Here is a 22,019-nt window from a genome sequence, read left to right as displayed (position 1 = left end):
GAGGAGAGAGAAAATAATTGTAATTGTGAAGGTTTGTTTGAGAGGAGGGGTATATATGTGAATTGTATAAAAGATATTATTTCACCCATGTACCGTATTTTAGAGATACAAAAGTTAGACCTGTATAAAAGTAAAATATTAGAGAAAGTTGGAAATTTCTTCTAGAACGTTTCAAGTGGCAGGTGGACACGAAGGGTTCAATACTTACATATTTATCAAATTCAGAGGTTCGATAGGTGAGACGTTAAATTTAGAGATTTGATGGGTAAAAGGGTACAAGTTCAGAGGTCAAACTATGTACTAAGCCAAAAGAGCGAAGATCTAAGTCTCAGGCTGGGCCTGAGGTGAGAGAGTCCAACTCCCTTGAAATATTGGACTAAAGAGCCCATCATAGCAGCCAATGCTCCCAGCATTTGCTGGGAGCTTTGGACCAGCGAGTGGACCTCGCTTTTCCAAAAGGAGTAAAGTATGGGCCTTATGGCCTATGCGGTAGGAAAGGGTAAAGGGGGTTTAAAAAAACTCCAATTCCTTTAAAAAAATTTATTTTTTTATTAGGTTAATGTCATAAAACTTCACCAACTTTACACGTTTTCTCATTTTAATCACGCAGTTTAAATTTCCTCATTTTTATGCACGAATTATCACTTTTTCTCAAATTTATACACGGTGCTGAGATGACACTCATGCATTGGTATAAAATGACTTTCACCACAGCGAATTACAAGCGAATTACAGTAAACTCTCTAATAGTTAATATTCAATAAATTAATAATTCTAATAATTAATAGAAAATTGAGAGAATCAACTTTGTTTATGTCGGATAATTAATAAATCTATTATTTAATAATTCTTAATATTTAGAACATATTCTATATAAATATAATTATTAGAGATATTTTTCTAAAGAGATTTGTATACTCACATATAAATATAGTAGATTAATTTAATTTATATGTGGGACATAAAAGTGTCATCTAATATTTAATTTAATTATTTACTAAAATAAAAAAATATATGTCTAATTCAAAAAGATATTAAAAGTTATTTTACTTTTTTTTTATCAATACAGCTTCTTGATAATAATTTTTTTATTAATATTAAGTTGATATAGTTATTTTTTTGAACTAAGTAATTGTGAAGTGTATTTAGTTGAACTTTTTAAAATATAATATTAATATTAGGTCTATGGATGTAAATATTTTAAAATATATTGGGGTAATGTTAAATAAATTTATAAATTATACATGTTTTTTCAATTTAATTACAAATTTTAAAACGTCTCAATTGTATGCAGGAAATTACATTTGTTTCAATTCGATACAATATGCTAAGATACTCATTCAATAAGGTAATTTTACTGAGGTGAACATCAGTTTTGTCAGTCACGTCAGCATATTATGACCTCGTGTATTGAATTGAGAAAAAATGAATTTTTTCATACAATTGAAACGTTATGAAGTTCGGGATTAAGTTGAGAAGACATGTATAGTTTATGATTTTTTTAACATTATCTCAAATATATTTTATATTTTATATAATTTTTTTATACAAATTCAATAAATTAATAATTTTAATAATTAATAAATATTTGATCCACCATGTATATTAATTATTAGAGGATCGACTGTATACCAATATTACCGGTATCGGTATAAATAATACGCTTCTGATACATGGCACCGTTACAGTTAGAATTCTCCATCAGACATGCATACTAAGGGTTATCTCCTCAAACCAAAATCAACTGCACAGTTAGTATACATATGTTTAGCACATAAATATGAAACACATTTTAAACTAAATTTATATACATGTTTTGGACATGGACGGTTTGTGGCTGCAACTCCCTTAAACGACGTTGGAATTATACTTATTATTACAAATCTAACTTACTAAATTTATCACTGGCTTGTGAACATCATATTTGAATCAAATTTTATTTTTTCTACGTTTTTCTTAATACAATTTCCATATCTGGCCCAGCATACCATATGTACAGCGGATCATTTAGCATTTCAGGTGGCACTATCCTATTCTTGAGTTTGGTTCTTACTTTGACTGTCTGTTTTCCTTGCAGCGTTTGATTAGCCATAAGATTTAAATGTCATATTGATATATTGAAATATGTTATTAATTGGATACGACACGTTATATATCTTTGAGAGGAATTTTCATATCTTTTTGTAATATAATAATATCATTGTGCTCTCATATATTTACTTATTATAATACTATGCTACTATTCTTCCATCTTATAAAAATAAAAAAGTGACTTCATAACGATTTTAACTTTAAAATTAAAAAATATTGTAGATATGTTTTAATAAATTACTATATTTCTTAATTTTTATGAAAATAATTTTTTTTTTATTTTATAGGATGGATTGAGTATTTATTGGTTATTTTTACTATAAGAGTAAATTATTTTTTCTGTTTTTATATTTTTATTTTAACTGCATTAATTATGTATTCAGGAGTATATGATTACATATACGGTATACCACTAAACTTTCATTAAAACCAATCTATTTGTAATGGTATATTAATTTTATTCTTGTGCATATAATTAAGACTATTTTAAATATATATTATTCGATTGGGTATTTATGATTACGGCTATTATTAAATATTTATTTGCTTTCTAGCATTCAATCAGTTGTTGTACTTTAATTTTGAAAACGAATTTTCCGAACCAACGAAAGAATTCCGTACTAATACTCATTAAAACAAAAAAAGGCATCATTTGCACAAATACTACCCGACCACTATCATTCTCTTCTCCCACCTCCACTTTTTTTTTATCAAATTAAACTTAATTCAAAATCGTTAGTTCTTTTTACGAAACTAGTTTCGCATTACGTGCTATGCACGTGGCTCGTAACGTAACTCGTCAATGAACATAATAGTAAATTTATTGTAATTATATTAATTTTTTATTTATAATTAATATTAAATTAGTTAAGAATTTTTGTAAAAATAAATGTTATTCGGTTATTAATTTTTTTTTCCATACTGAATTTATTCTTCTTTTGGTTTTATAATAACCATAATTAAATAATTAATTTAATTTTATTAATAATATCTTTAAAAATAATAAGATAAAAATTTAAATAATATTATATTAATCAAATACAGTATTTGCATTTTGTAGTTCAATCAAAATAAAAGATAGGCATTCCTACTAATTTGGAGACAATTTAGTTATTTTTTACATCTAAAAAGTAAATTGGAGATAATTTAGCTACCTATTCTAATTAGGACTTTAATTATAATAATGATTAATTAAATAACTAATTAGTTAATGACTATAAAACCTTTATTTAGTAATAAACTGAAAAGAGTCGGTTGTTGTCTCTGTCTCCACTACGCTTCTCTCTCTATAAATCTCAGGCTTCAATCTTCGGATTCTTGCTCAAACAATATGGACGATTTAGCTGCTAAGAAGTGTGTACCATGCAACGCAAAGGATATGCGTCCAATGACAGAAGAAAGTGCTACTGCATTGGTGTCAAAGGTTGATGGGTGGAATTTAGTGAAGGAAGATGGTAAACTGAAGCTTAATAAATCTTTAAAAGTAAGAAGTTTTATCAAAGGGTTGGAATTATTCCAGCTTGTAGGGAATGTTGCTGAAGCAGAAGGTCATCATCCAGATCTTCATCTTGTTGGATGGAATAATGTAAAAATCGAGATATGGACTCACGCCGTTGGTGGACTGACAGAAAACGACTTCATACTTGCTGCTAAAATCAATGGGCTTAAACTGCACGACTTACTGAAAAGGAAGCTCGAATCAGAGAAGTGAACGTAAATTTTGCAAGGTCTTTAAATGAAACAACGTTCCATCTGCGGAACAAGGAATTATCTAGGCTTTTTTTTAACTGGTACTAGTTGGCTGATTTTTTATTTCTTCATTTTTTTGGTTCCAGAAGAATGCCTATGTCGATGTGGCTATGTGTATGGATTTTGGTTTGCTGTTAGTCCCTGGTTTGAAAAAATAAGTCATGCAGCTGTTAAAAAAAAAAAAAAAAAAAAAACTGAAAAGGATTATTCAGTAAATTTGCCTGTCCCCCCCATCCGTGCTTTTATATATAGTATAGATAAAAGATAGGCATTCTTATTAATTTGGAGACAATTTAGTTATTTTTTACATTTAAAAAGTAAATTGGAGATAATTTATCTACTTATTCTAATTAGGACTTTAATTATAATAATGATTAATTAAATAACTAATTAGTTAATGACTATAAAACCTTTATTTAGTAATAAACTAAAAAGGACTATTCAGTAAATTTGCATGTCCCCCCATCCGTACTTTTATATATAGTATAGATTACTTCAAAAGTGAAAAGATAAAATTTTCTACATTAAATATCTAATCCCGTATCTAATGTTTGGAGAAAGTTAAAAGTCGTCTAATTAAAAGGAGCAAAGGATCACTTTACCCACTCAACTTGGCACAAAGCATTAAAAACGTTCAAATTGGAAAAACCGGATCACTTTTACCCCGAACTTGTCAAAACCGGCTAAAAAACCCTCTTTACTGATGTGACACCTTAGTTAGATAGTGAGTTTTATAAATATCATAATTATTCTAATTAAACTCTAATTAACCATAATTAAACTCTAATTAATTCAGGGGTCTTTTTGAATTTTTTGATTTTTTTTTGATTTCCGGTGAGAAGGAGGCTCCACCTCGTCGGAAAGAAGAGTTGCGTTGGGTTGTTTGGGTTTTCTCAGAAAGTGGCCGTCTGGGTTGTCTCAGACGAACGCATACGCGTCTAGATTCGCCTGAGACGAACCCGTGCGCATAGGCGAACCCAACAAACCCGCATCAGGCAAACCCAGATGACGATGAGTTTGCATTAAGCAAACCCATGAAAGAGGAGTTGTTGCTCCTCACTGGAATAGCATCTCATCTTCTCAGACGAGGAGGAGCTGAGAACGGAAAGTTTTAGAAAAAATATTTTTTTATTAAAAATAGAAAATATAGGGGTTAGTTTGATATATAAAATTTTAAAATTAAAAGGATTAAATTGTGTTTTTAAAAAAATTATTAGGTATTAATATAAATGTTAAATAAAAATTAGTACCATTTTAAACTGTTTACCATAAAAAAAACCATCCTTGAAAACAAAACCATTATTAAAATCGGAGAGTGTATCTCACTCTCTTAGGTGAGAGCGGGCAGGGAGGTTGTATCAAATTTGACAAGTTCAGAGTAAAAGTGATCTTATTTTGCTAATTTGGACATTTTTGATATTTTGTGCCAAATTCAGTGGGGTAAAGTAATCCTTTGTTCTGATTAAAGGTCATGTAAAAGCGATATTATTAATCAAAAGTCCTGTAATTAATAGCAACAACAAAAAATATCCATGTAGGATTGAAGTAATGGAGTCAGAGATGGTGTCAAACTGGGAGGGCAATTTTATTCAAAATTTCAAGCGTTGGAAGCATAACTGAATTTTTTTAAATGTGGTTCAATTGATCCTGTCCTTAAAATATATATACATAGATGACCCTTTTCAATTAAAGGAAAGCCATTTCATTAATAGCAACAGTGAAAGAAGCCACGTATGATTGAAGTAATAGAGTTAGAGACAGTGTCAAACTGAGGGGCCTAGTTGTTCAGACTTTAAACGTTAGGAACATAGTTGAACCTTCACCTCAAACCTAAAGGCATGGATGACCCTTTTTCCTTATCAATATCACTATTTAATTTTAATTTTTTAATTTCAATTTTTTAATTTCAAGTTAATTGAAAATAAATTTGTTTTATTGTATTTCATAGCACAAATGGAAAAGGAGACACAGAATTAAATGTCGGAGACAAGAGGACAAGGTATTGTACTGTGTTTCACGTGCACCCTCTTTTCTATATTTCGCCAATTCTCTCTCCTCTGTCGTTTCTTTTCATTCAGATGCTTCAAAATCTATCGCACGTGTCATCGTTTTGTTCTTACTTGGCCAAGATTTTTTTTTTTTATCAAAGGTGGGAATCGACTCTTTCGAGTCTCATTTGTTAGTTGTTAGTTATCGAGGCGTGGTTCGAACCCACAACCTCTTAATGCACTTAGAGGTGCCTTAGCCATTCAAGTTAGGCCCACATTGGCTTGGCCAAGATTAACAATTGCTTATTTTGGAAAATAATATTCCGAATGTTCTTAGATTTTTGGTCTTAATAGTAGTAATTTTCATTTCTAAATTGCTTTCTAAAATTTTGAAAGTATAACAAATAACCATTCTATGATTTATAAAAGAGATAATTACTACTAGTATTTATTCTATGAATTTAGGTCGGAAATATTAGTACTCCAACGATATTTTAAATGTTGACTATTTCTTGATCAAATTCACTATTTTTCCCTTTCTGTCAGTTAAGCCCATTAATCGACTAAGTTAAAACGTTTAACTATTAATAATTAAATTTAATTTAACTCCTAAATATATTTTTCTTTCAAAAAATTTCATAAAATTATTTTATAAAATTAAAGAATATTAGTAACAATAATATATTTACGATTATATATATTAATATATATATAGATTTTCAATGATTTTATGGAGTTTTTTGAAATAAAATAAAACTAACGGTTATATTGAACATAGTCTTTAACAATAATTTTTTTTGACAAGTCAACTAACGGGAACCAACTAACGGAAGGGAAAAGTCATGAATTTGATCAAGCATTAGAGTATAAACAGTTAAATTTTCAAACTCGCAAATTTCCTTCCGAGGCCTTTGTAGGCCGTTTTTGTCATCAAGTTTATCGCGCTTATTCCTTCATTGATTAGAATTATTTCCATGTTTCAATTTTCCACAATCATCGTCGCAACTAGGTTGTCGCTATGCAGGTTTTTGTGTTTTCAAAATCTTACGTGCTGAAAGTTTCTAGTCTTCTATTTTGTATCTTTTTTTTGTTGTGATACTCACTTGATATCATGTTGATCATTCCCCTCACAGGTGACAAAATTATGATTGAACTTTTGACTTTTTCCATATCGTTCTCGAGGTTAGTTCTGTTAGAATTCATCACGATCAATGAATTTCTTGGTTCGTAGAAAGCTCCTTCGAATGAGGTTTTGTAAAATTTTCAGAGTGGCGCCAATTGATGAAGTCAGGTCTTTGCAACATGATTTTGACCTGCAAAACAAGATAGATGGTTGATTGAACGGTAATTGTCTGATTAACTCTCTAATGCGTACGTCAGTAATGAGCTTAAAGGAGTATCATTCGTAAATTGTAATTAGTCTGTGTGAAGGCATACCTCGAGTTCTTTTATAGTATGAAAGGAGGAATACCTAAAATCCAAATAGAAAAGTATTTCTATTTGATAGAAGAGTCCAAGTCTAATTTAGAGAAGAGATTCCTATTTAAGAAGAGTCTTATTTAAGGAATTATGAATAGAATTATACTTTTAAGTAGGAACATATTTTCAAGTAGGAAAATATCTAAGAGATTGTAAAAGATATGGGTCTTGTAAAATCTCATATATTATTGGTATCGTAGTTGAATTGTACTTAGAATCCAGATCTTTGACGAGTCATGCTAGATCTGATTACTGAATCTTGTCGAATTCTATGGGATTCAGTTACTCATGTGTTTAGGTGAATCCTCTCTAATTTCCCTTAGCGGGCGAGCTTCTTGGGACTCGGTCACAACTTGTTTGGATAAGTCTTAGGCTTTGCTTCGATGACGAATCCTATGTGACTTGTTTGGAGTATTATCTAAGAATTCGGTTCTGGTCGATTACTATTTTAGAAACAATATTAAAAATTAAGTAAATATTATTAAAAAATAAATTTTTAATATTTTATTTATTTATTTAAAATTGTAATATTTACATTTTGATAGTTTAAATTAATTTTATATATATATATATATATATCAATGATTTATAAGCAAATAGTATAAGCACGGATAACATTATGTTTAGGTCGTGAGCAGTGTTTGAAAAACCAAACCGGTGGCCGAACCAGCAAGGCCATCGGTTCTCGATCCAAGCAGATGAACCAGTTTAATTTTTTTTTAAAGATTAAACAAAATTATGGTGCGTCGATTTTTTTACTACTTCAATCTCCGGTTTACCAGTTCAACACTCAGTTTTTTCGGTCTGATCTAGTTCAACCCAGTCCAACCCGGTTTAATGATAAGAATAAAATACTCCTATGTATTTTCGGTGTTTTTCATATGCTTTTACATGTTTCACCATACTTTTTGTTTACTTTGTATACCTTATTGCGTGTGTGTGTGTGTTGTAGGGCAAACAGAGCAAAACAAAATCTTTTTGGGAAGAATTAGCGAATCGGAAAAGGAACGAAATCTTGAAGTGTTTTTGGCGAGTTTTCTTCCCCTCTCAGATAGAGGACTCGATCGAGTCATTAGGTTTAATGAGGGGATCGATCGAGGCCTTGCATTTTGAGCTCAAGAGTGAGCTCTCGGAAACTGAGCTCGATCAAGCTCTTCTCCTGTAATGAAGAGCTCGATCAAGCCAAGGCTTAAAAAGGGGACCAAATTCAGATTTTTCACAAGACACATGATGAGGCCCAATTTCGGATTTGGCCCAACACACCTATTGTACTAGTTGTTTTATTTCCTTTTTTGTAAGTCATATATAAGGCACCTTATGTTTATTTTAGGTTAAAAAACATTTTCCAAACATAAATTTTTTTAGCTTATTGAATATTCCCTTTGTGTTGGTAATTCTAGGGCTTTGTGCCATTATCTTCAACCTTGTGATTTCCTTCATTATTGAATGCTTAAGAGTTTTAATTGAAGATTTAAAAATTGCTTTTATTTATTGTGCATGTTATTAATATCTTTAATGTTTGCTTTTGGGTTCTCTACAAAGGTAATTAATACTCTCACTTTAATGCTTTATTATTCTTATTGTGTGATTGTTGTTGACTTAGCCATGGTTAGCTAAGCCCCCTTATTTGGAGGTTGGTATGAAGCTTAGTTAAATGCATGATTGGATTAGGGTTTACTTTTGTTTTCATGTTCTAATTAATGTTCTTAATGCTTGCTTTAGATTAGCTACCTAGAGCATGATCCTAGATTAATTAAGGCTTTGAGAGAAGGTTAATTAATTGGATTAGATTGATTAGAATCTTAATTGATAACATAGTGAGAGTGGGTTAGAGATCAGGAAACCCTAGAGTTGATTATTAATTGTGAACTTGCTTACTAATCTTGTTTAGTGCCACAAGAGTGGGTTTAGGCGTGATCAGCAGGTTTGTGTTGCAGTTTTATATCTCTTTGAGGCTCGAGAGAGCGAGAGATACGCTTTAGAAACGTTCGGTTCACATTTATAGTCTTAGACCCGATTTCCAAGATTACATGACCTAAATAGAATATTGACCTGTAAACCTCTTTATCATTTGAATTCTCGTTAGTTGTTAATCGCTTTAATCTTTTATAATAGTTAATTTTGTTGTTGAATTGCAAGTTTGGTTACTTAGTTGAATTGTTAGTTGTTTAATTGATACTCCAAAACCATCTCTTTTCGTTGCTAAACGAACTGAAATTCAAGATCGATTTTGCTCACTTTAAACCTCTCATCTTCGTGGGATCGATTTCGTACTTACGGATTACTACAAGTTGGCATTAGCGCGTGAGCGTTTTTACCAACATTCAACCAAAACATCCGATTTTTTTACAGTTATAGACTAGACCACTGGCCGATTTCTGGTTTATTTGGTTCGACTGGCCAGTCTGGTTTAATCGTGAGTTCAGTTATTCACACAAATACTTTCCCTCTCTATTTATAAAAAAATAGTTTATTTAAAATAAAATATATATTTGATTTCATATTTTTCATAATTCATTTCATAAAGTATAGTATAAATTATAACGAGTGATTATATTAATAAATAATTGTAAACACCTATTTTCTCCCGCACCGCTCCCAATTATTATTGCACAATTTTATTTTTATCCAATACATTTAAGAAGTAACAGTTTGGAATTCTATCCATTATGGGGGTGTTTGGTTTAACTTTTTGGTGGAGTTTTTAACTTTTACTTTTCAAAAGCTCAACTAAAACGTTTGGTGAGATTATTTTAGGAGTTTTTTTGGAGCTTTTTAAACCTCCAATAGCTGTTGTTTGAAAAACTCAATTTTGGAGTTTTTTTACCAACAGCTGATAGCTGTTTCAGCTTTTTTTAATAATTTAGACAAAATTACCTCTATTAGAATATTTTTTTTAATATATAAAATTATTTAAATTATTTTTAAATACTCTAATTGTTTATAAATTACATAAAACTTTTTTATTTATATTAAAAAATTATAATATAGTAATTTTTTTAAAAATAAATCATAAATTTATCAAAAAAAAAATCTTTAAATAAATTTAAACTAAATATTGCTTCTTATAAAAATAATTATTAATATTTTTATTAAATATAATATATTTATAGATTAATAAATAAATACAAAAAATATGCCCTTTACGGTCATTTTATATATAAACAGTAACAGCTAATTAAATCTCACCAAACACGTATGGTTTATCAGCTATCAGCTACCAGCCAACAACTATCAGCTACAAGAAAAAGCTGAACCAAACATACCTTATGATCAATGACAGATGTGAATGTTTTATCTAGCGTGGTTATATTTTTGGAGCAAAATTCAAAACTTAAAATAAAAATTTAGGTATAAAATTCGAAAGTATGAATCACAGTTGATGAAAACATTTAAGTAAAAAGTTGGAATTGAAAAATATAGATATTTCTATTTTAGAGTTATTTTTATTAAAAGCCTAAATATCGTCCATTGAACTCTTTTTTTATATTTTATAAATGGACTCATTAATTCCATAAAGGATAAATTTTATTGTATTACAATTTTTTAATTTTTTTTGTGAACACGCTTTTTTAATTATTTTAAACTAATATATGGGTTTTTATCGAAAATTTACTTAAAATCTATCATAAGCGTATTTAAAAAAAAGTAAAAATAAAATAGACATTTTTAAAAATTATTCGACAAAATGGTATTTTTTATTTGTAAAAAGATCCTCTATGTAAGTGAATTGCCAATAATTATGATTTAACTTATAAATACATTATAATAAAGTGCTATAGCTCAAATGATAACAAATGGTATAAATATTGGTAAAAAACTGTTAGATGGTGAATTTAAATTCTTTTCCAGGCATTTCTTCCACTTCAATTATTAAAAAAGCAAACAAATAAACAAACTTTTAAATGCATTATGAGTATTATCCTTTTATCTAAAGAATAGAAATAAAGAGTCATTTGCATGTTTTGTGTTACAATTTAAGTTTAGTTTTATTTTTTCTTAATTTCATGGCAGTCCAGTGACCCCCTTTGCTCTATGCTCTATCCATCTCTGATTATGATGAGTTAGTGTAGTTGTCCTACTATCAGATATTCAGATTCAATCTAGTATACATGGAACATATGTTATTTATTTTTCTGCTATAATGGAAAAAAACAAGAGATTCTAAATCTAATTTCTTAAATCAAGACAATATATTTTCAATTCCATGTTACATTTTAAGTTAATCAATTATTGAGTGTGGAATTTAGCCAATCACACTATTCATTAGAGAGTAAAAGGTCCACGAAGTCCCTAAACTTGCAATCTAGAATCGAATAATTCACTTTTAACTATTTTGATCAATTAATTATACTCCTCATTTTTTAGTACCATTAAGGACAAAACTATATTTTTTGAACAAGTTCAAAGTTTGGAATGATCCAATTTTATCTTTAATTTATCTAAAAATTAAAGAATATCATCTTTAATTGATCTAAAAATTAAAAAATATCCTAAATTAGTCGAAATAGACGAGAATGAGTTATTTGATTTCGAGTCATAAGTTTAGGGACGGGGTTTAACTTTTATCGTTCATTAAAAAAGGCTAATTAACGAGCAAAAAGATACGACGTATAAAATATGTAACAGCTTTTATCTCTAAAAACTCTCCTCTATCACCACGTTATACTCATCTAATCTCAATCAACAACTCAGTTTCTACTACTTCTTCTTCATCTTCCCGCAAAGCGGGTCAATTCCTTTTTAGGGTTTCTAAAACTCAATCAAAGAAATGCAGTCCAGTTATGGCATGCCGCTACCACCTGAGCAATTTATGGAAAATGACGACGGTTGTTCATCGCCAGTTTTTCCTATTCAAAACCCACTTCAAAACTTGAACTATCATTATCCGCCACAACAACCACCGCAGCCTATGCCCATGACCCACCAACTGTTTCTAAATCACCAACAGAATCATTTTAGACCGCCGATATTTCACCCGGATGATAGATTACAGTCACAGTTACAGCCGCCGCCGCCACACCAGCAAACACCATTTTTTCCGATGAAATACCAGTTGGGGAATAAAGAGTGTGGTGTAAATCAACGGCAGCAGCCTCATTTTGTACCGACGGTAATGCAGCAGCCTCATTGTTGGAATCCCCAGAAAGATTCTACCTCTATGAAACAACCCTTTTGGTAATTTTAATTCTAATTATTCATTCGTTTAATTATTTTAATTTTTTTTATTGTAAAGAATGAAAATTGGTGAATTTTAATTACAGGAAACAGCTGAATACAAGTAACAATGAAGAGCAAGAAGCAGTTCAAGTAAACAACAGCAAGAATAGAGATAATTTTGACGGGCTGGAAGCTATTTATAGCGTAGCAAAAGCTGCGGCATTTAATCAAACAGGTTCCGGGTCTGCTCTAACAGGCGAAAACTCACCGGAAAACAATGTGAATCTTTCGGTTCCGTTTAGTGCTGGACATTGTACTGCCGCTGCTAATACTAGAATTGGAGTTGATCATTATGGATCAGAGAATTCGATCGGAGAAGAAGCTTCAGTTATGAGAAGGATTAAAAAGAGGAAATTAAAGGAGAATTTGAGTTCAATCTCTGGATTCTTCGAGAATTTGGTGAAGCAAGTGACGGATCATCAAGATGTATTGCACAGAAAATTCTTGGAAGCGATTGAAAAAATGGAAAAAGATAGAACAGAACGAGAAGAAGAATGGAAGAGAGAAGAATCTGCAAAGTATAACAGAGAAGCCATTTCTAGATCACATGATCAAGCTTTAGCTTCAATAAGAGAAGCACAAATTGTAGCCTGCATTGAGAAAATCACAGGCCAAAGTATCAAACTTCCTGCAAGAAAAACTCTGCCATTACTCCAACCCGAATTTTCGAAACAACCCACCAAGGATTTAACAACAAATTCAAGTCCAAATTCAAGATGGCCTAAAGCAGAAGTTGAGGGTTTGATCAAGGCAAGAGCCAGCATAGAGACGAAGTTTCAAGAGCCTGGTTTAAAAGGGCCATTATGGGAAGAGGTGAGTTCTTTAATGGCTTCAATGGGTTACCAAAGAAATGCAAAGAGATGTAAAGAGAAATGGGAAAATATTAACAAGTATTATAAAAAGGCTAAAGAAAGTTCAAAGAAACGGTCTCTACAGTCAAAAACTTGTTCATATTTTAATCAATTGGATCAGATTTACTCAACAAATTGTTCTGTTCCTCTTAGCAGCAGTGACATCATTGAAAAGCTGCAGCAAAGTGGCTATTCAGAGCTTTTAGAAGCCTTCAATGTTGCAGGGAGAGACAACAATGGCTCTAGCAAGAAGATTAAAGTTGATGAAATGGGGAATTTAGATATGGAATTTGATGAACATGAGAATGAAGAAGCTTACGAAGATGATCATAAGGATGATTCTTGTTATGTGGATAGTACTGATGAGGATCAAAGTGGCAGTAGACAGTAGTGAGGATGGAATTAATAAAACTGGTAACTAAACCATTTTTTCATAGATTGAGATTCTTTTTTGCAGATTTTTTGAGTTAGTTTTAGAGGCAAACAGTTTAACTTTTTTCTGGTTTGCAATTGTTTTGAGTATCGATTGAATTTTTTGATTAAATGACTGATATATGTAGAGATAAAGAACCATGCATGTATTTGACCAAAAATTCTTAAGCATGTGGGATTATGAACTTTCTATTTATACCACGATGTGATATTATAATTGGTTTAAAAGTCTTTAATCATGTCACGCGTATGATTATGAACTTCTTTTTCTATCGGTTGGAGATTTTATAAAAGTATGTCGTGTGTCATACTATTGATAGATGTTTCATAATCATACGCTAGAAAATGGATTCAAATCAGAATTTCTCTCGGTAAAATGCCACATTCTGTTGTTGCCTTAATAGAAGTAGATTGAAGTGTTTGGTAGTGTTTTTGCTACTCTTTCAATTAATGCACAACAAAATAAAAATCAATTTTTTTTAATGTTGAAATATGTATTATAGGCTTTATAGTACTTGATGTATATTTTATATACATCTAAAGATAATTGAATCCAAGATAAAGAATTTAAATTTCTTAAAGTTCACTTAAAATATGAACATAATTCATCTGTAATGGAAAGGAGACTTTGAAATCAAAATAATGAAATTACAAGAGTCGTGCAAACATCAATTATACTGTATAAGTATAATTTATTCATACTCTTTTTTTTTATATAACTTTCCGACAGTACAGTAGCAGCAATCCGCTTTAATTTTTATTTGTCGTAATTTTTTTTTCATTTAAAGTACATATGCATTTTACATCTGTATAACTAACATTCACATAACCTCCTTCAGAACAACAACAAAACTTTATTTTTCCCCCCTTCAAATTTGCCAGATGAAACTTAGCAGGAAAATACGTGGGCCACATATTGGCTTTTGGTGTAATGTTCTGAACCTAAAGGCCTAAAATATATAGATTTTGAGTTGGGCTCGATCTCCAAATTATAGGCCCACATTACGCTTAGAAGAGAAGATTCCGACGCCTTTATAAGCCAGACATTTCGGATATATCCGTACAACAAAAATAATTCATTTACACGAAATCAAATTCCAATTAGCAGTCACACGATAGATTTCATCTGTAAGGTTTTTTGATGTTTTGACTCGCCGGTTCAACTCAGCCATGTCGATAATTCGATTCCGATTCCGAAGCGCAGTAAATTTTGACTCGGTGGATATCGGAGAAGGCAAACATTCAATATCAGTACGCGATCTCAAATCCAAAATCGTGCTCAACAAAAACCTCAATCTGTGTCAGGATTTTGATCTTCTTCTATCTGATGCGCTAACTGGCCGAGGTCTGTAACCGTCGCTTTTCTAAGTCTTTGCTATTTTAAAACGTTATAGCATCAGCGTTTCATTTCATTTATGATAAATTTGATTGTATTGCAGAATATTGCGATGAAAATAATCAAGTTCCAGCTGGTTCAAGTGTGATTATTAAAAGAGTGCCTAAAGGAGCAGTTTATTCAGATATGTGAGTGTTTTCAGTTTAATTTGTTATATTTCGAGCAAACTGCTGGTTTACTGTAAATTTTATATGTTTTTGTTGCCTCTTTAATTTGCAGAGGTCGCGGCGAGACATCTGAGAATATTAGAATTAAGGACGGAATTTATGAAATAAAGACCGCCTCTACTTCATTGGTATGTTCATGATCACTGACTTATGAGTCGGTGGAACTAAACAGTTGCTTAAATAAAATGAAATGCATCTTTATTTTCATGATGGATGATAGTTTTAACTGGGATTGGATTGTTTGATCGCATGCTATAGTGTAGTTTTCAATTTGATTATGTTTCTGTTATTTCGTGTTTAGATGTTATCTAAATAGTAATTTAAAAGAGTTTCTTATGAGTTATGACTGAAAACGTATTAGCAATTTACCGGTTCTACATCAATTTCTTTCTCGGGCTTTATTTTTGATTATGATCTGTATGAGCTGCATTGATTCTTCTTTTATGTGTCTCCATTTTTTGGAAAGTCAATATTGCAATATGGTGCTAGTTGCATCACATTTCATACAAAAAATTTGGGCTGCTGTAAACTTTAATATTAATTCTAATTACAACTCAATCATCGCAGAATTTAGAAGATGATAATTTTGATGATTTTGGGGCTGAACTGTGTCCGAGCCTTGAGGCAACCATATCTGGTTCTGGTCTCAATGCAGATAACAAGTTGCTGTTTACCATCAATGAGACAACTAATGAAGTTACAAGGTAGTGCAATTTTTTTTCTGTTCTTATGATTTTCTATACTTTACGTAACAGATGCCTGGATTCCTACTTGTTTTGCTTTATTGCATTTTTTGAACTGCTCAGGTGCTTTGAGACACCTTTAGTAGGATATCAGAAACCTGAAGCCAGTGGACTTAGTGAAGCTACTCTAAGAGGTTTTTATGCTTCCTTAAATGTTTGTGTACTTGTATCTGATGCTTATTTTGAGTTATACTCATCAATTTACTTCTTTTTTTCAGGACCTTTATGTATAGATGGCAATCTAGACTTGCCTGGGACAAAATCAAAGTCTAGTGTTGTAGAGTATGCAAAACCAAAGATGTAAGAATTGCTTAGTTTTCCTATCTCGTTCTTGCAACTTAATCTGATATCTTATCTTTTAATGCTTTATGGACATTGAAAGGGTGGTTACTGCAAATCGTCAAGACATGGAGATTGGTTGTTTGCCAGCTGAACTTAAGTGCTCTTTGTGCGACACGTTTTTTAAGGATGCCGTGATGATTCCTTGCTGCCAGCAGAGTTTCTGTGAAAAATGTAAGTTTTTTTCCCCTTGTAAAGGTTCTTGGGTCATTTTTTCTAGTTTATTGTTGTCTATATTCCTTGTTTCCTTTGTCTAGGGTTGGCATGTGTGTGTAGAGATGTATAGAGTTCATATAATTATTATATACCTGCTTTTACACTCTTAAATTGATTTTATTGCCGCATATATATATCCTCTCGTATTTTGATGAACCATTAAGCTGAGATTGGTCATTGTTTGTTCTTGCTATGCATTAAGTCTGACATGAAATTGTGTGTTAGGCATTGATCTAGTGCTTATTGAGAAGGGAAGGTGTCCCAAGTGCCTATCTATGAAATATAAAGTGGAAGATTTGCTGCCAAATATTTCTCTTAGGCAAGCAATCAAACATTTCCTTGAATCTCAAAGTCTAATAAGAAGTTCAGAAAATGCATTTGGGTATGCTCCAGGTGAAAACAAATTATCTTTTCTTGAACTTTCTCAATACACCAACTTTTTGCTTAAAAAAATGGTATGCAAAATTGGTGCATAATGATTTGCTGATCAAACACAGATGGAGAGTCAGGTATTCAAGTCAAGGAAATGTCTTGTGCTGTGAGTATTCAACAAAGGGAAGCAGAGTCACCTCATTCTCCTTGTACTACAGGGCAGGGTTCCAACCAAATTATATCAAATGCTATTGGTGGGAAATCATCCTTTTCACCCAAGTTAAGAAAGATAAATGCAGAAAAGCATGGCTCTATGCATTCTGTGTTTTCGAGTAGCTGGCCTGAGAATTCAGCTGCTGATTTCCAAGGTGAATTTTAGTCCATTAATGAGGCCGTGTGAAGTCTGGGAGATATCGTGTTTACTTAATCTTTTGCAAGATTGAAATTTATTTTCTAAGTTACTATATATAGATTATTAATGGAAAGTTAGAAACCATACCCTGTGGTGATATTCAAAGAACAGAGTAAGAATAAAATAAAATTGTTGTCTATAAATGTACTTCTCCTGAGCTGAGTTCCTTCAGTAGGTCTTGATTGACATGCGTCTAGGTTTTATAGTTTACTGGCCTTGCTATCGCTCTCTATGTTTTTTTGGCTTTCATGAGCCCTAATTCTGTGCTTCTCATATGTCACTCCAGCTGAGTCCACTATTAAGAAGAGAGCATTGCATGTCCAAACTACAGGTAGATTCACGATTGTCTCTATTCATAAATTTTATATTTTAAAAGACATTTAAGCTTTTAAAAAAAAGTTTCCTATTAAATAAAAGTCTGTTCATACATCTGATTGAAGATCTCGTCTATTTTCTCAAATTCTTTGACTGAAATGTTTAGGCGCTGCTGATATGAGTTTTATGGAGACTGGAAGGTACAGAAAGGTAATAAGTTTTTTTCCAGATTGATGTATTCTTTATGCTGATTAACTCGCTCAACACTCAGTTTTCCACTTTGAAACATCTATTGATTGTCTATTTTGTTGGTGTCAGAGGGACCGTACGTGTTTCATGTGTGGATCGCCAGATCATTTGATAAGAGACTGCCCAGCTGCTTCAAGTCCGCATGTTATGATACAGACAGGTAAACTAATTCAGCCAAAGCTTTTGATAAATCTAACAACCTACATCTTTACGATGAATTTATTAATTGAAATTCTTATTGAATGGAAATATAGATTTAGCAGAAGTTGTTTTAAAGACCAATCCTAAAGTTTTTTTTTTTTTGGAAAATTTGTTTGGTAGTCTTGCAAATGCTCAATAAGCTATGTTTTTCCCTCCTGAAGGAAAAGTTTGCAATCAATTGAGTTGGAATACATATCTGTTGTCTGTTCTATTTTATATTCTAAAGGCGCATGTTTCCTTTTTTCTTTGTGCTATTCAGGAAGCAGTTTGTTTTCTAGAGCTGCGCCAGGCTATATGCCGCCTTTTTACAATGGGGCACCCTTTCATCAAATCAGCCCCTTTGCAAATCCATATGGGGCTCACTTCAATGCAACCATGCTTCCGCCTGCAAATTATGTGCTTCCTACTTACATGCCTCCTATGTATGGTGGCATGGCTGCATATCGGTAATGCTCAACTGTGTTAGTTGATTGTTCAACTCTGCTTCATTTGATTGATGCACTTCCATGATAAGTACCGACTTCTATCTGTCCATAGCATTATATGATGACTCTAAGCATCTTGCAGAGGCTCTACGACAATTGTGGGTACAGCATTTACTGGTCCAGAGTGGCATCTGGGCCTGTCTGATTGTCAGGAGCGTGCAGGTTATGAAAAAAGACAGAAGCTTGCACATGATAATCTGTTGAGGTAACATATCAGCTATATTACTAGCAAGTAATGAATTTGTGATGAATTTATGATTTATGCACGTACCGATCCCACAATTACAGCGTTCATTTCAAGAAAATATTTGTAATATAATCATTATTGATCTTCAAAGGTTGTACTAAAACCTCTGGTGCCAAAGCTCCTTAAATCTGATGTAAACCTTTTTGCTCATCAGGGGAAAATATCTCGATGATGACGACAAAGATAGTTATGATAAGCGAGGTCATTCTTACGAAATAGATAGATTAGATCACCCTAGATTTTATCGAGATCAGGAAGGCAGCGGAAGCCATTCCAAGATCAGCTCTACTGAAAGACCTCATAAGAGACATCGGCGCCATTATCATTATGATGATGGACTTGAAAGATCAAGTTCAGAAGTAGAGGATATGCCAAGTAGTTCCAATAAGCACAGTGAAGAGCAACACAAGTACCAACATCGGAATATTAAGGAGCGTGATAGTGATTCTAGTCTCAATCATCATCGAAGCACTAAATCGAAAGACGCTAAAAGAAAAAGTGGATCTGATGTCAAAAGAGACGAACAAAACCGTCATGGCCGATCAGGATCAGGTTTAGAACCATGCTTATCCATTGACCAGAAAAGAGGACTGAAAGATAAAGATTCCGGTCACAGTTCAAGACATTCTAAGCACCGGTCGAAGTCCACGAAAAATAAGCATATTCATGAAAGGTGGAAGATGGTTAGCGGTTCAGATGAGGATCGTGAAGATGACAATCATTATCATAATCGTAAAAGACATTATTAGAAGTTTCTACAGGACTGATTATTGAGGTAAATGTGTATAAAAGGTTGGATTTCTCATCTTAGGCAATATTTTGAGTTAGCTTTGTATCCATTAATTACTAATAACTTTATCATATATACTGTTGGCCTAGGATTGAGGTTAGAACGCTAAATTTGGATGGCAGAGGTTTTTATTATCTGATCTGGATTCTTTTCTGTTGGTTTTGTTGATACAGATAGTAAGCATTTGGAAGTGGCTTCATGATCAATCAGTTTTGTAGTATCTGCTTACTAACCCTACTTTTTTTTTCATAGCTTGAGCTTCGGAGCCTAGCCAACAAATATTTATATCAGAAAAGCAATCGATAGTTTAGGTTAGGGCTTGGATGCTTTATACCGTCACTGCCTGAATGTTTTGTGGACATTGCTGAAGATGGTGCAGGTATGTTTCTTTCAATTCAAAACAAATCTAAATTTACTATATGGAAAGAGACATGTAAAATGTCTTTTTCAATTTAATTACCGGTAGTTAAAAAATAAGATTATTATATTTATCTAAAATAGATTATTGGCATCCATAATGGTTATACGAAAATGAGTATAATAGCATGTATTTCACTCTATTACACTCTCTTCATTTATAATTTTTCTCACTATGAATTACACTTTTTAAAATTTATTGTATGTCCCACAATATCTATTTTTCTGTTTTACTATATAATTAATATTTATAATAATATATATTTTTTCAAATAATTTTAATATTATTTTAGAATTATATTATTATTAATTTCAAACAAATTTAACTAGAATAATGTTAAATCTTATTTATTTATATTTTTCAAAATAACAAATTTATAAATTATGTATAATTAATAATTATTACAATTTGATTTGTTTAGGTTACTATTTGAGTAATTTTATCTTTGGGAAGAAAAATTATTTTTATGTTACGAAAATTTAGCCCAAGTGGCTAAGACTCCATGTATTCTTGAACTCTCGATTTTGAGTCGAATTTAAAATTTGAAAATCTAACCACTAAACTACTAACTTGATTTGATTTTACCTCTGTAAAAAAGAAAGAAGTCTTTTATACATAATACAAAAATATTTAAATTTTCATTTATAAATTAAATTAATTTAATAAAAAATTAAGAAATGAACATAATAATATATTAAAATTTAAATAAAAAACTATAGTAATTTTTGTATGAAAATTTAATTGGATATATAATAAACAGTTATATCTTTTAAAAATTAAAATAAAATTTAAAAGTTATAAAAAAATTAAAAGGTTGGTTGGTGCAAATCACCATCAAATTAAAAAAGAAAAATTAAATTGTTACTGTTGCTACCTTTAAGCAAGTGTAAAATATTCATTTTAGAAATAAGTCGCACTAAAATTCTATTATACTATTTTCTACCATGAGATGGTTCTATACTATTTATTAAGTGGATTGGTGAATACTGTCCTGATTTTACTACGTATCGCTCCTATTATTATCTTTCTATCCTTTATCTATTCTAAACTTAAAATTCCATATTCAAACTCTCTTAACTCACATTCAAACCCGACGAACGAGTCACTATTCCGAGTTAAAATGTTGGAGTCTAATTGGGAAAGTGGATGGAAACCTGCGGTAACTGGTCGTTTTTAGTTTTTTTTAAAAATTTCTTTGCTGCCATACGCCTCTGGACGTTTGGTCACTTGCCAGACGCAATCTGGGGTCGTCCGACATGTATAAACAGACAAAAAATTTAAAAAAAACGTAAAAATCACCTCGAGGGAGGCTGAGTAATTTGTTTCCAGTTGACGAATTTGAAGCGTTATCGTTCATTACGATTTTGAGATTCGAATGAGGTTGAGAGAATATGTTTTTTAAGTTTTGGTAAAAGGGTGTGAATGTAAAAATTGAGGCGGTATGTAGTAAAATTAGGGCGGTATTTAGCAATACCCTTTATTAAACCTTACACTTTTTATTATAATGAGAGACTATAATGTTGAGTGTAGTAAAAAAGTAATTACACCATACACTCATTGTTAGTGCTCTAAGAGCATGTGTAATGGGCCTCTACTATGCCCACCATTATACTTTTTTTCCATAGTGTGAAAGAAGGTTTTGACATTTTTGTTTCCCTTTTAAAAGATAATTTTATTTTTGTGCTCAAAATCACAAAATTATATTTTTGTATCTGAGGACTCACCTGCCCGCACTAAAATATTACGGGCTGATTCGCCCGCAATTTTCTATTGCCGACTGGACTAATCCAGCTGATAAAGAAATTAATAATAGATAAAACAACATGTATTACAAATTGCGGGCTGCTTTATCAAGTGAA

At 31.5% G+C, this 22,019-nt stretch overlaps 3 protein-coding genes across 5 annotated transcripts; all 3 read left to right on the top strand.

The window, feature by feature from the left end:
- Positions 1-3,344: 3,344 nt before the first annotated feature.
- Positions 3,345-3,998, top strand: LOC126669205 (pterin-4-alpha-carbinolamine dehydratase 2, mitochondrial-like). Its single transcript, XM_050362610.1, has one exon. The coding sequence runs from the start codon at positions 3,422-3,424 to the stop codon at positions 3,800-3,802; it is 381 nt and encodes a 126-aa protein (XP_050218567.1). The 5' UTR covers positions 3,345-3,421; the 3' UTR covers positions 3,803-3,998.
- Positions 3,999-11,897: 7,899 nt separating this feature from the next.
- LOC126666742 (trihelix transcription factor DF1-like) lies at positions 11,898-14,014 on the top strand. Its single transcript, XM_050359602.2, has 2 exons — positions 11,898-12,485; positions 12,572-14,014. Exons 1-2 carry the CDS (start codon positions 12,079-12,081, stop codon positions 13,767-13,769), a joined length of 1,605 nt encoding a protein of 534 aa, XP_050215559.1. The 5' UTR covers positions 11,898-12,078; the 3' UTR covers positions 13,770-14,014.
- Positions 14,015-14,865: 851 nt separating this feature from the next.
- On the top strand, positions 14,866-21,499 carry LOC126669479 (E3 ubiquitin ligase PARAQUAT TOLERANCE 3-like). Of its 3 annotated transcripts, none has more exons than XM_056104467.1 (16): positions 14,866-15,155; positions 15,250-15,334; positions 15,426-15,501; positions 15,941-16,077; positions 16,180-16,250; positions 16,335-16,416; positions 16,499-16,629; positions 16,897-17,064; positions 17,169-17,411; positions 17,742-17,786; positions 17,937-17,980; positions 18,089-18,179; positions 18,480-18,666; positions 18,788-18,910; positions 19,107-19,727; positions 19,995-21,499. In XM_056104467.1, exons 1-15 carry the CDS (start codon positions 14,981-14,983, stop codon positions 19,699-19,701), a joined length of 2,253 nt encoding a protein of 750 aa, XP_055960442.1. In that variant the 5' UTR covers positions 14,866-14,980; the 3' UTR covers positions 19,702-19,727; positions 19,995-21,499. The 3 variants fall into 3 exon arrangements, with proteins under 3 accessions (XP_055960442.1, XP_055960441.1, XP_050218915.1); XM_056104466.1 differs by having other exon boundaries at positions 19,916-21,499; XM_050362958.2 differs by lacking the exon at positions 19,995-21,499 and having other exon boundaries at positions 19,107-19,948.
- The last annotated feature ends 520 nt before the right edge of the window (positions 21,500-22,019 follow it).

Source organism: Mercurialis annua, linkage group LG2 (genome assembly GCF_937616625.2).
Source record: "Mercurialis annua linkage group LG2, ddMerAnnu1.2, whole genome shotgun sequence".
NCBI lineage: Eukaryota > Viridiplantae > Streptophyta > Magnoliopsida > Malpighiales > Euphorbiaceae > Mercurialis > Mercurialis annua.
Note: the sequence above shows the minus strand (reverse complement) of the source record. Positions and strands in the feature narration are given on the sequence as shown.